Raw genomic sequence first — 14,163 nt, forward strand, 5'->3', positions numbered from 1 at the left:
CTATCTCCTGTATCATGTCTGCAGTCTCGGACCATCTCCTGTATCATGTCTGCAGTCTCTGACCATCTCTTGTATCATGTCTGCAGTCTCTGACCATCTCTTGTATCATGTCTGCAGTCTTTGACCATCTCTTGTATCATGTCTGCAGTCTGTGACCATCTCCTCTATCATGTCTGCAGTCTCTGACCATCTCTTGTATCACGTCTGCAGTCTCTGACCATCTCCTGTAGTGTGTCTACAGTCTCTGACCATCTCCTGTATCAAGTCTGCAGTCTTTAATCATCTCCTACATCATGTCTGCAGTCTCTGACCATCTCCTGTATCATGTCTGCAGTCTCTGATCATCTCCTGTATCATGTCTGCAGTCTCGGACCATCTCCTGTATCATGTCTGCAGTCTCTGACCATCTCTTGTATCATGTCTGCAGTCTCTGACATCTCCTGTATCATGTCTGCAGTCTCTGACCAACTCTTGTATCATGTCTGCAGTCTGTGACCATCTCCTCTATCATGTCTGCAGTCTCTGACCATCTCTTGTATCATATCTGCAGTCTCTGACCATTTTCTGTAGTGTGTCTGCAGTCTCTGATCATCTCCTGTGTCATGTCTGCAGGCTCTGACCATTTCTTGTATCAAGTCTACAGTCTCTGATCATCTCCTGTAGTGTGTCTGCAGTCCCTGATCATCTCCTGTATCATGTCTGCAGTCTCTGACCATCTCTTGTATCATGTCTGCAGCCTCTGACCATCTCCTGTATGATGTCTGCAGTCTCTGACCATCTCTTGTATCATTTCTGCAGTTTCTGACTATCTCCTGTATCATGTCTGCAGTCTTTAATCATCTCCTTTATCATGTCTGCAGTCTCTGACCATCTCCTGTAGTGTGTCTAGAGTCTCTGATTATCTCTGGTATCATGTCTGCAGTCTCTGACCATCTCCTGTAGTGTGTCTGCAGTCTCTGATTATCTCCTGTATCAAGTCTGCAGTCTCTGACCATCTCCTGTATCATGTCTGCAGTCTGTGACCATCTCCTGTATCATGTCTGCAGTCTTTGACCATCTCTTGTATCATGTCTGCAGTCTCTGACCATCTCTTGTAGTGTGTCTGCAGTCTCTTATCATAACGTGTATCATGTCTGCAATCTCTGACCATCTCCTGTATCATGTCTGAAGTCTCTGACCATCTCCTGTATCATGTCTGCAGTCTCTGATCATCTCCTGTATCATGTCTACAGTCTTCGACCATCTCCTGTATCATGTCTGCAGTCTCTGACCATCTCTTGTAGTGTGTCTGCAGTCTCTTATCATAACGTGTATCATGTCTGCAATCTCTGACCATCTCCTGTATCATGTCTGAAGTCTCTGACCATCTCCTGTATCATGTCTGCAGTCTCTGATCATCTCCTGTATCATGTCTACAGTCTTCGACCATCTCCTGTATCATGTCTGCAGTCTCTGACCATCTCCTGTAGTGTGTCTGCAGTCTCTGACCATCTCCTGTATCATGTCTGCAGTCTCTGATCATATCCTGTATCATGTCTGCAGTCTCTGACCATCTCATGTATCATGTCTGCAGTCTCTGACCATCTCTTGTATCATGTCTGCAGTCTCTGACCATCTCTTGTATCATATCTGCAGTCTCTGACCATTTTCTGTAGTGTGTCTGCAGTCTCTGATCATCTCCTGTGTCATGTCTGCAGGCTCTGACCATTTCTTGTATCAAGTCTACAGTCTCTGATCATCTCCTGTAGTGTGTCTGCAGTCCCTGATCATCTCCTGTATCGTGTCTGCAGTCTCTGACCATCTCATGTATTGTGTCTGCAGTCTCTGACCATCTCTTGTATCATGTCTGCAGTCTCTGACCATCTCCTGTAGTGTGTCTGTAGTCTCTGACCATCTCCTGTATCATGTCTGCAGTCTCTGACCATCTCCTCTATCATGTTTGCTGTCTCTGACTATCTCTTGTATCATGTCTGCAGTCTCTGACCATCTCCTGTATCATGTCTGCAGTCTCTGACCATCTTCTGTATCATGTCTGCAGTCTCTGGCCATCTTCTGTATCATGTCTGCAGTCTCTGGCCATCTTCTGTATCATGTCTGTAGTCTCTGACTATCTCCTGTATCATGTCTGCAGTCTTTGACCATCTCTTGTATCATGTCTGCAGTCTCTGACCATCTCTTGTATCATGTCTGCAGTCTCTGACCATCTTTTGTATCATGTCTGCAGTCTCTGATCATCTCTTGTATCATGTCTGCAGTCTATGACCATCTCTTGTATCATGTCCTCAGTCTCTGACCATCTCTTGTATCATGTCTGCAGTCTCTGACCATCTCTTGTATCATGTCTGCAGTCTCTGACCATCTCTTGTATCATGTCTGCAGTCTCTGATCAGCTCCTGTATCATGTCTGCAGTCTTTAACCATCTCTTGTATCATGCCTGCAGTCTCTGACCATCTCTTGTATCATGCCTGCAGTCTCTGACCATCTCTTGTATCATGTCTGCAGTCTCTGACCATCTCTTGTAACATGTCTGTGGGCTCTTTCTAACAGACTCTCTAATAGAAGCCCTCTCTGTGTCCACTAGAGAGACCCCTCCAGATCCCATTAGTGTACTCTGCCTCTCTTCCTGTATTTTGTTTATTGTGTATAAGAGATCATGGAAGGATCCCAGGATAACGAAGACTCCTTAGGGGAGCATCTCTGTTTTTGAGTCGTTGCCGTAGAAACATTTGTATAGGGGAGGAGTTAGTCTGATGGCCATATCCATGTGGCGGCGCCAGAAATATTTCTGCACCCAGGCGTCTGTGACCTCAGGATCGGCCCTGCCGGCCATCATTATAAGACGTGATCACCAGATTTATATAAGATTTTTCTGTAAAATTATTTTTCATATGAATCATCCCACCATCAACATTATCAATATTGTATGATAGAAATATTGTTTGTTCACAAAATATGACAGTGAAAGGTGCCTTACTGCAACGTAAAGGTGTGATAATAGACCTGAGGTCAGTGTGGATGGGCTTGAAGCAGCTTGAAGAAGGTCAATTTCAGGTCAAAAGAAATCATGCTGTGTATTGGCATCTATACAAAGCCTTGGGAAGCATTCCATTGGATGAGGAGAGCGGGTGATCTCCCTGTGTATCCTCACACTTCCCAACACTGACTGCACATTGTCCATACACAGATCTTTCTATCACACCGACACTTAAACCTCGTACACATGATTGAATTTTCCGCAGACAAAACCTCAGACTTTTGTCCCCAGACGTGTGCCTGGATTTTGTCTTGCATACAAACGGCATGGAATTGTTGGCCAACAAACACGAATGTACTGACGTACTACGCATTTTTCAGCTCTTTATTGCCGCCCTTTGGGCTCCTTCTGCTAATTTAATGTTAGTAAAAGTTTGATGAGTGTTGATTCGCGCTTTTCATTTTGCACTTTTCATTTTGCGCTTTTTCAGTTCATGCTTTTTAGTTTGTTTCTGAATGGCCGTTCGTCAATCAGCCATGTTGTGGAATCGGAGGAGATAACGTGTTATTTTTCTATTGGAGTTATTGCTTTTGACCCAAGTCCAGTCCAGGAACAGGAGGAGGAGGATTTATTGGACCAAAAATTGGTTGCTTTATTAATCGTTTATTAATCGTGACCAATTATGTCATATGCCTTTGCTGTGGGAGCTCCAGGAGAATAATCCGGATGATTTTCGGAATTATCTCCGGATGACGGACCCCTGCTTTCACCAACTCTTGGCATTGCTGACCCCCTATAATAAGAAGCAGGACACATGCATGAGGCTTTTATTTTATTTTTTGGTTGAATAATAATGATTTGATTTGTTACATTTTCTATATTTTTGGATGCATATAATGCACTTTTTGGTTAAGTTCTATTGGCAGATATCGTGTCTAATTTTATTTGTTTTCTTTTTTTAATGCACAATAAAAACAATAGTGGAGAATAATACTTGGCTCTGTGTTTTACTTCAAATGACAGTTTGGGAGTAGGCAGTTACATTTAAAAAATACAATGTAAAATTAACAAGGGACACCAACATAGTTGTATCTTTGATCTTATAAACTACGGGATAATGGTGTTGTGGTAACTTACCCAAAATTAAAAAAAAAAAAAACATAAGAATATTATTCTTGATATCACTAGAAAAAAAAAGCCTTTAAAAATTTGTTTGCAAAACTCCATCAGTATCACCAGCAAAGCAGCTTCATTATTATCCCATTAAAGAAGAAGAGAATTGTGCGCTGCATTTCCACATTTCATAATTTGTCGCGTCACGAATGTTAATTCTCCATTACGAGCGCTAGTTTACAAGACCGACCGCTTCCGGCTCGTCCTTGCTTCCAAGCATGCGTGTTTGTACTTTGGACTTTTGTCCGATGGAAAATGTTAAAACCTGCCATCCAACATTTGTCCACGGAAAATCTGACAACAATTGTCTGATGGAGCGTACAAACGGTCAGATTTTCCACCAACAGCCTGTCATCACACAATTCCCGACAGAAAATCCGATCGTGTGTACGAGGCTTAAGGCTCGGTTCACACTGTAGTGATGTCAGACATTGCAGGTGATTCGCAGAATCGCACCGCACTGCTGTGCAGATCACATGCGATTAGAGTTGCCACATCATCCCTTTAATCCAGGACACATATTAATTCCACAGGTTCTGAGGCTGATTTAATGCAGATAAGGAACCAAGTGAGTTTAATTACCACCTTAATCAGCCACAGAACCCGTGTAATTAATGTGTGTCTTGGATTAAAGGGATGATGTGGCGACCCTACATATGATGTCTGTGTGATGAAAATTCAGCCACACAGATTGTATGGCTGAATTCACTTTGCATTTGAAGTAGAGAGATGTGCTTTACAGATGTGCATTGCACTCCGCTGGTTTCAGTAGCCCTTAAAATAAAGAGGGTTGTAAAAAGAAGGCGGGAGGAGAGTCCAGTCATCAGGCCCGGATTTACTCCCTTTGCCACCCCAAGGCCGGGTCCTTCAATGCTGCCTCCCCCCCCTCCACACACGCACACCATCATTCTCGTCCTTTATCGATGACTGCTACAATAGATCAATTAAAAACATATCTCCACTATATACTCCCCCCTCTATCATCTCTATATACTCTCCCCCTATCATCTCTATATACACACCTCTATCGTCTCTATATACTCCACTCTATCATCTCTATTTACACCCCCCTCTATATACAGGTATACAGGCAGGCCAGGACGGTATACAGGCAGGCCAGGACGGTATACAGGCAGGCCAGGACGGTATACAGGCAGGCCAGGACGGTATACAGGCAGGCTAGGATGGTATACAGGCAGGCCAGGACGATATACAGGCAGGCTAGGACGGTATACAGGCAGGCCAGGACGATATACAGGCAGGCTAGGACGGTATACAGGCAGGCCAGGACGGTATACAGGCAGGCTAGGACGGTATACAGGCAGGCCAGGACGGTATACAGGCAGGCTAGGACGGAATACAGGCAGGCTAGGACGATATACAGGCAGGCCAGGACGATATACAGGCAGGCCAGGACGATATACAGGCAGGCTAGGACGATATACAGGCAGGCTAGGACGATATACAGGCAGGCCAGGACGATATACAGGCAGGCCAGGACGATATACAGGCAGGCCAGGACGATATACAGGCAGGCCAGGACGATATACAGGCAGGCCAGGATGGTATACAGGCAGGCTAGGACGATATACAGGCAGGCCAGGACGATATACAGGCAGGCCAGGATGGTATACAGGCAGGCCAGGATGGTATACAGGCAGGCCAGGACGATATACAGGCAGGCCAGGATGGTATACAGGCAGGCCAGGATGGTATACAGGCAGGCCAGGACGATATACAGGCAGGCCAGGACGATATACAGGCAGGCCAGAACGATATACAGGCAGGCCAGGACGGTATACAGGCAGGCCAGAACGATATACAGGCAGGCCAGGACGATATACAGGCAGGCCAGGACGATATACAGGCAGGCCAGGACGATATACAGGCAGGCTAGGACGATATACAGGCAGGCCAGGACGGTATACAAGCAGGCCAGGACGGTATACAGGCAGGCCAGGACGGTATACAGGCAGGCCAGGATGGTATACAGGCAGGCTAGGATGGTATACAGGCAGGCTAGGCTCTAGCCTAGGGGAGAGAGAGAGAGAAGGTGATGATCATGAGGAAGAGAGGGGGGTAGGAAGAAGGTGCATAGCACAAAGGGGTGGGAACTGAGAGGGGGGTTATTCTGGGGGTCTCACTCATCAATTATGCTCTCCCATTCAGGCTGGTCTCCCCCCCAGGGCTGTGGCAGCCATTGTTTGAAAACAGAACTCCTCTCACAGCACAGTACAGTGCATTGCATGCATGTGGCTGGAGTGTGGGCGGGCACAAATGGGAGACGAAGTATAGGATTGGACAAGCAGTGCAGTGAGGGAGGGGTTAGGAAAACAGTGGAGACCGAACACAGCCCGACTCCTGCACAAGCTAGCTGGCTTTCCACGCTCTCACTGTATCATTGTGACAGGATGCCAGAGGCTGTGGAGCGCCGGAGTTAGAGGGGAATAGTTATCCTTGATCTCCACTCCATACAAGTCTTGCTGCCTGGGGAAGAAGACGCTCCTCCCGCAGCTGCCCACAGACTCCACCCCCTGCTCTCCGTTCTAGTCAGAACAGCTTGTTTATCCTCATCCCCGCCCTGCTTATACAGAGCTCCGAATGATGTTAGTGCAGGGGGGCGGCCGCAAAAGCCGAGAAGTTGCCGAAAGAGCGGCGCCGCCCCTGCACTACTGCCTCCCCCCCCAGACCTGGCCTCGGTGGCCTTGTGGGAAATCCGGCCCTGCCAGTCATGTGACTTTGGTAGACTCTCCTCCAATCACAAATTTTTAGTTTTTTTTGGGTCCGTTTTATGAATGGGCTGCAAAATACAGATTGAGAAATAATGCTGAATATAATGGAGAGCGGAGATCTTCTCTCTATTATAAATCATCTCTGAGAGTTTCATGTCTCCATCTTGTCTTTGTCAGGAGTCACAATGGATTGGAGAGTCACCTCATCCAGTATCAGCCGCCAGATCTCCTGTACTCCTCAATGTCCCGATATCTGGAGATTTACTGTGCAATGCTGTGATATGACAGATAGATATAGATCATGTAAAACTTCATCTGGTAAAAGTGTGACATTCACCGATCTCCAGCCGTCCACTGAGTATGAAATATACGTCGGACGGACTACACATTGGGGACACTACCTGGGGATTCTGGAGGTCATATATATCAGGACAAAGGACTCAGGTGAGAGAATGTTCTGTTCTTATACAAGTATTGTCTGTTCTGATATCAGTAAACACCACACAGAATCCTCAGCCCGTCATTTATTATTTGTATTACAGGAAATCTGTACTGAGGGGAATACAGAGGCTGTCATTTCCTTCTGAAAATACTTATTTCCTGGCTGTCTCTGGATTTATTTTCTGAAATGACTGACCACCAGGAATAAGCATGCAGATAGGGTGTTCTGATCCGGGTTACATGCTCAGTCTGGGACCACAGAAGCCAACCTGACAGCCAGGTGATGGGTATTTCATAGGGAGAGGTCAGGAATGGCAGCCTCCACATTTATCTAATGACAAGTTTCCTTTATCAACTAATCTGTGCTTCCCATCAACCAACAATCACATTCAGACCTCCATTATACTGTATATACAAACTATACAAAATTGGTATAAGTAATGTTGTCATGTCCTCCCATCCACCAATCAGATCCAGCTGAAAATGACAGCCTGAGTCTGATTGGTGGCCATGAGAAAATAAAGACTCTCTATAAATAAAGCAATAGGGTAAGATTACAGAAGGGAATTCAGTTCAGCCCCAGAGCAATTTTATTTTTTATTTTTCACAAACATGATAAAATCTTCATTTTTTGCAATACAGTTACTTAAACCCCCAGAAGTTACTTAAACCCCCAGAACATTATATATTTTATGAAAGCAGAGGCCCTGTGGAATAAAAAAGGTGATAGTTGCAAATTTTTGTTCCACATGATATTTGCGCAAATGTTTATTAAACGCAAATTCCCCCCAAAAATATAATACAATGCATTTTAATGCAAGACCACACCATATAATACCCATTTTTGGTTAAAATATAAAATATGAGGTTGCATCGAGTAAATAGATACCTAACATTCCATGTCTTAAAATTGCTTGTGCCTGTGATATCGCCAAAAACTATGGTGACGCTTTAAAAGCCATTATAGCTTATCAATTTAGAGTTAGCTAGGAGCTCCTGTGCCAGAATTATTGTTCACATTGACAGTTGTGGCGATATGTCACACGTGTGGTGCGACCGTGGTTTATATATACAGTATCTCACAAAAGTGAGTACACCCCTCACATTTTTGTACATGTTTTATTCTATCTTTTCATGTGACAACACTGAAGAAATGACACTTGTCTACAATGTAAAGTAGTGAGTGTACAGCTTGTATAACAGTGTAAATTTGCTGTCCCCTCAAAATAACTCAACACACAGCCATTAATGTCTAAACCGCTGGCAACAAAAGTGAGTACACCCCTAAGTGAAAATGTCCAAATTGGGCCCAATTAGCTGTGTTAAATTTGGTATAAATACAGTAGTAAAAAAGTCCAGCAATCAAACACTGGATCATAAATACTAAAAACAGCGCTAAAATAAAAGCCACAAAAAAAAGGGTCACAGTAAGTGGCCAAAACACAAATATGAGTCTCTATGTAGAAAGTAATGATGAAGACAGTTCAAGGTTTTTATAGGTGTAGAATCACATATATCCGAGCGTGCACCTTTTTACCAGAAAGAAAACATGTTCCACCACATGATGCACACTCCCCCAGGGGGTCAAACTCACCAGAAGCCACTATTAAAAGAGCATTGAATGGGTATTCAGCATCCACTTCAATAGTCAGTCCTCATCATCAGCAGGATTCACTGGTAAAGGGGCTCCATATATATCGTAAAACACAAGAGTAACAGCAACAGTAACAAGCGTAATCCTGTTTATTCATGTAAAAATCCCCTATACAGTAGTGTTCCCCTTAATCCTAACTACGTACATATGTTACAATGTACGTAGTTAAGATTAAGGGGAACACTACTGTATAGGGGATTTTTACATGAATAAACAGGATTACGCTTGTTACTGTTGCTGTTACTCTTGTGTTTTATGGACTTTTTTACTACTGTATTATGCCATTTCTTCCTTTTTAAACTTAAAGCTGCTTTCTACTTTTGAATATTTATTTTTATTTATTTTTTTAATACTAATATTGTTTAGTGTGTATTTATTTATTTTACACTGCACATAGAACCGTAGGATTGATCTGGCGCTGAGCGTGTGTGTTATAGGCCTCATTTTACACACCTTTCTCTGCATTTGTGTTAAATTTGGTGTTATCGCTCTCACTCTCTCAGCTATGAGGAAAGATAAGAGGAACTGAATTTATTCTCTCTTGAGAAGAGGAGAAAAAGGGGGGATATGATCACCATGTATAAATATATAAGGTGTCTATATAGTGAACTTGGTGTTGTTATTCACTTTAAGGTCATCACTGAGGACAAGGGGGCACTCTTTACATCTAGAGGAAAAGAGATTTCATCTCCAAATACGGAAAGGTTTCTTTACAGTAAGAGCTGTGAAAATGTGTAATAGATTCCCTCCAGAAGTGGTTCTGGCAAGTTCAGTAGATTGCTATAAAAAAAGGCCTGGATTCTTTCCTAAATGTACAGAATATAACTGGTGTGACTGTATGCGAGGTGAGGTCATCGATAATCTGTATATTTCACCTCGCATCTGTTCTATTGTCAGAGACTGAACCGGAATCCGGCCCGGATTTTTCCAGCCTCTGTGGCAGGCTTGGTTCCGGTCCGGGTCTTGTGGTCCACTTGAGTCCATGCTCAGGTGGACTTTAAATGACCAGGAAGAGAACACAGGAGAGCTCTGGCCTGAGTCTCAGAAGGGAATCTGAGAGAGAGGAGCTCTGTTAGTTTATACTGAAAACGAAGGTTTGCTTTACCTCATGTTTTGTGGGTGACGGGGACCAGCCCTACACCGTATAGAGAGCCGTGTACTGTTTAGTTTATCGCCGGACGGCAAGGATTTGTTTTACTGTTTTGTTTATTTTTATGACTTTGCAAACCACCTGTAAATAAAGCTGGCATCCCACCAGATTTTAACCACTTCAGCCCCGGAAGGATTTACCCCCTGCCTGACCAGAGCACTTTTTACAATTTGGCACTGCGTCACTTTAACTGCTAATTGCGAAATTTGGGTCCTTTTCTTCCCACAAATAGAGCTTTCTTTTGATGGTATTTGATCACCTCTGCGGTTTTTATTTTTTGTGCTATAAATGGAAAAAGACCAACAATTTTGAAAAAAAAAGATATTTTCTACTTTTTGTTATAAAAAAAATCCAATAAACTCAATTTTAGTCATACATTTAGGCCAAAATGTATTCAGCCACATGTCTTTGGTAAAAAAAATGTCAATAAGCGTATATTTATTGGTTTGCGCAAAAGTTATAGCGTCTACAAACTAGGGTACATTTTCTGGAATTTACACAGCTTTTAGTTTATGAATGCCATGTCATTTCTTGAGGTGCTAAAATGGCAGGGCAGTACAAAACCCCCCCAAATGACCCCATTTTGGAAAGTAGACACCCCAAGGAAATTGCTGAGAGGCATGTTGAGCCCATTGAATATTCATTTTTTTTGTCCCAAGTGATTGAATAATGACAAAAAAAAAAAAAATTACAAAAAGTTGTCACTAAATGATATATTGCTCACACAGGCCATGGGCATATGTGGAATTGCACCCCAAAATACATTTAGCTGCTTCTCCTGAGTATGGGGATACCACATGTGTGGGGCTTTTTGGGAGCCTAGCCGCGTACGGGGCCCCGAAACCAAGCACCACCTTCAGGATTTCTAAGGGCGTACATTTTTGATTTCACTCCTCACTACCTATCACAGTTTTGAAAGCCATAAAATGCCCAGATGGCACAAACCCCCCCCCAAATTACCCCATTTTGGATAGTAGACACCCCAAGCTATTTGCTGAGGGGCATATTGAGTCCATGGAATATTTAATATTTTGACACAAGTTGCGGGAAAGTGACAAATTTTCTTTTTTTTTTTTTGCACAAAGTTGTCACTAAATGATATATTTCTCAAACATGCCATGGGAATATGTGGAATTGCACCCCAAAATACATTCTGCTGCTTCTCCTGAGTATGGGGATACCACATGTGTGGGATTTTTTGGGAGCCTAGCTGCATACGGAGCCCAGAAACCAATCACCGCCTTCAGGATTTGTAAGGGCGTAAATTTTTGATTCACTCCTCACTACCTATCACAGTTTCGAAGGCCATAAAATGCTAAGATAGCACAAAACCCCCCCAAATGACCCCATTTTGGAAAGTAGACACCCCAAGCTATTTGCTGAGAGGCATGGTGAGTATTTTGCAGCTCTCATTTGTTTTTGAAAATGAAGAAAGACAAGAAAAAATATTTTTTTTTCTTTTTTCAATTTTCATAACTTTGTGACAAAAAGTGAGGTCTGCAAAATACTCACTATACCTCTCAGCAAATAGCTTGGGGTGTCTACTTTCCAAAATGGGGTCATTTGGGGGGGGGGGGTTTGTGCCACCTGGGCATTCCAAGGCCTCCAAAACTGTGATAGGCAGTGAAGAGTGAAATCTAAAATTTACGCCCTTAGAAAGCCTGAAGGCGGTGCTTGGTTTTCGGGGTCCCGTACGCGGCTAGGCTCCCAAAAAGTCTCACACATGTGGTATCCCCGTACTCAGGAGAAGCAACAGAATGTATTTTGGGGTGTAATTTCAAAGAATTCCCATGGCAAGTTTGAGCAATATATCATTTAGTGACAACTTTGTGCAAAAAAAATAAAACATTTTCTTTGTCTTTTTCCCGCAACTTGTGTCACAATATAAAATATTCCATGGACTCGACATGACTCTCAGCAAATAGCTTGGGGTGTCTACTTTCCAAAATGGGGTCATTTGCGGGGGTTTGAACGGTCCTGGCATTTTATGCACAACATTTAGAAGCTTATGTCACACATCACCCACTCTTCTAACCACTTGAAGACAAAGCCCTTTCTGACACTTTTTGTTTACATTAAAAAATTTTTTTTTTGCAAGAAAATTACTTTTAACCCCCAAACATTATATATTTTTTTAAAGCAAATGCCATACAGATTAAAATGGTGGGTGTTTCATTTTTTTTTTTCACACAGTATTTGCGCAGCGATTTTTCAAATGCATTTTTTTGGGAAAAAACACACTTTTTTAGATTTTAATGCACTAAAGCACACTATATTGCCCAAATGTTTGATGAAATAAAAAAGATGATCTTAGGCCGAGTACATGGATACCAAACATGACATGCTTTAAAATTGCGCACAAACGTGCAGTGGCGACAAACTAAATACATTTTTAAAAGCCTTTACAGGTTACCACTTTAGATTTACAGAGGAGGTCTACTGCTAAAATTACTGCCCTCGATCTAACCTTTGCGGTGATACCTCACAGGCATGGTGCAATTGCTGTTTACATTTGACGCCAGATTGACGCTTGCATTCGCCTTTGCGCGAGAGCAGGTGGCACAGGGGTGCTTTTTTTTTTTTTTTTTATCTTTTTTTTTTTGCTTTTTTATCCTATTTTTAAACTGTTCCTTTAATTTTTTTTAATCATTTTTATTGTTATATCAGGGAATGTAAATATCCCCTATGATAGCAAAAGGTAGTGACAGGTACTCTTTTTTGAAAAAATTGGGGTCTATTAGACCCTAGATCTCTTCTCTGCCCTCAAAGCATCTGACCACACCAAGATTGGTGTGATAAAATGCTTTCCCAATTTCCCAATGGCGCTGTTTACATCCTGCGAAATCTAAGTCATGAAATGCTTGTAGCTTCCAGTTTCTTAGGCCATAGAGATGTTTGGAGCCATTCTGTTCTCTGATCAGCTCTATGGTCAGCTGGCTGAATCACCGGCTGCATTCTCAGGTTCCCTGTTGGGACAGGAGAGCCAGAGAAAAACATGGAAGACGGTAGGGGGGTATTCCCTCCCACTGCTTGTAAAAGCAGTCTAGAGGCTAATTAGCCGCTAGGATTGCTTTTACATGAAAGCCGACCGCTGGCTTAAAAAAATGATACCAAGATGATGCCTAAACCTGCAGGCCTCATTCTGGTATAACCACTCAAAGTCAAGCAACATACCAGTACATTGCTGGTCCTTGTTGGGCATATATTGTAAACTTTTTTTTCATGCAGCCTGTGGGCTGAACGAAAAAAAGATATTGATCGGTGGGTATGCCCACCATGCCCACCCTTCATCCACCAGCTTCTAATGATGGGCATACATGCACCATTTATATATGCCGAAGCATGGGGGCATCCGCCCCAAAAGGTAGGAGCAATTCGCTCCTCTGCCCCTGCTGCCCCCATGCTTTGGCGTATATGCTCTTTTTTTTAACGTGGTAGTGAAATCACCTTTGACAGCGCTGGAGTCACGGCTTTATGTATCGTGGGAGCAAACGCTGTTGCTGTCAAGATAAATAAATCCGCGCTGAAACTGAATGGCGTACCTGCTAAGCAAATGATGGTTAACAATAAAACAAAGTAACATTACAGTATAACAGTAATACTTACCATACCTGCAAAGCAAATACAAAAAAACATAGTAAAAAATAAAACATTTAACGCAACCTGTGCCTAAAATATATATATGCCGAAGCATGGGGGCATCCTCCCGCAAAAGGCAGGAGCAAATCGCTCCTCCACCCACTGCTGCCCCCACGCTTCGGTATATATGCTGAAGTATGTAACTGTGGTGGTGAAATCACCTCCGACAGCGCTGGAGTCACGGCTTTATGTATTGTGGGAACAAACGCTGTTGCTGTCAAGATAAATAAATCCGCTCTGCAGCTGAATGGCGTACCTGAAAACAAAAATATGGTTAACAATAAAACACAGTAAACAGTAAAGTATAAAAAAATTGCATACCTATAAAGCAAACATGATAAAACATAATAACAATAAAACATTGCAGAATAGAATACAGTAAAAAAGAGCAGAACAATA

At 42.9% G+C, this 14,163-nt stretch overlaps 1 protein-coding gene across 5 annotated transcripts in view; it reads left to right on the forward strand.

The window, feature by feature from the left end:
- LOC141122475 (receptor-type tyrosine-protein phosphatase T-like) overlaps positions 1-14,163 on the forward strand; it is a 230,286-nt gene that overhangs the window by 122,466 nt on the left and 93,657 nt on the right. For 4 of the 5 annotated variants that reach the window (XM_073611977.1, XM_073611981.1, XM_073611979.1 and 1 more), the window contains one exon: positions 7,058-7,324. The exons of the other annotated variant lie outside the window; for it this stretch is intronic. In XM_073611977.1, coding sequence (XP_073468078.1) covers positions 7,058-7,324 — 267 coding nt within the window. The remainder of the gene's footprint in view (positions 1-7,057; positions 7,325-14,163) is intronic. 5 annotated transcript variants of the gene reach the window in all.

The sequence above is a fragment of the Aquarana catesbeiana genome, linkage group LG01, assembly GCF_042186555.1.
Source record: "Aquarana catesbeiana isolate 2022-GZ linkage group LG01, ASM4218655v1, whole genome shotgun sequence".
NCBI classification, from domain to species: Eukaryota; Metazoa; Chordata; class Amphibia; order Anura; family Ranidae; genus Aquarana; species Aquarana catesbeiana.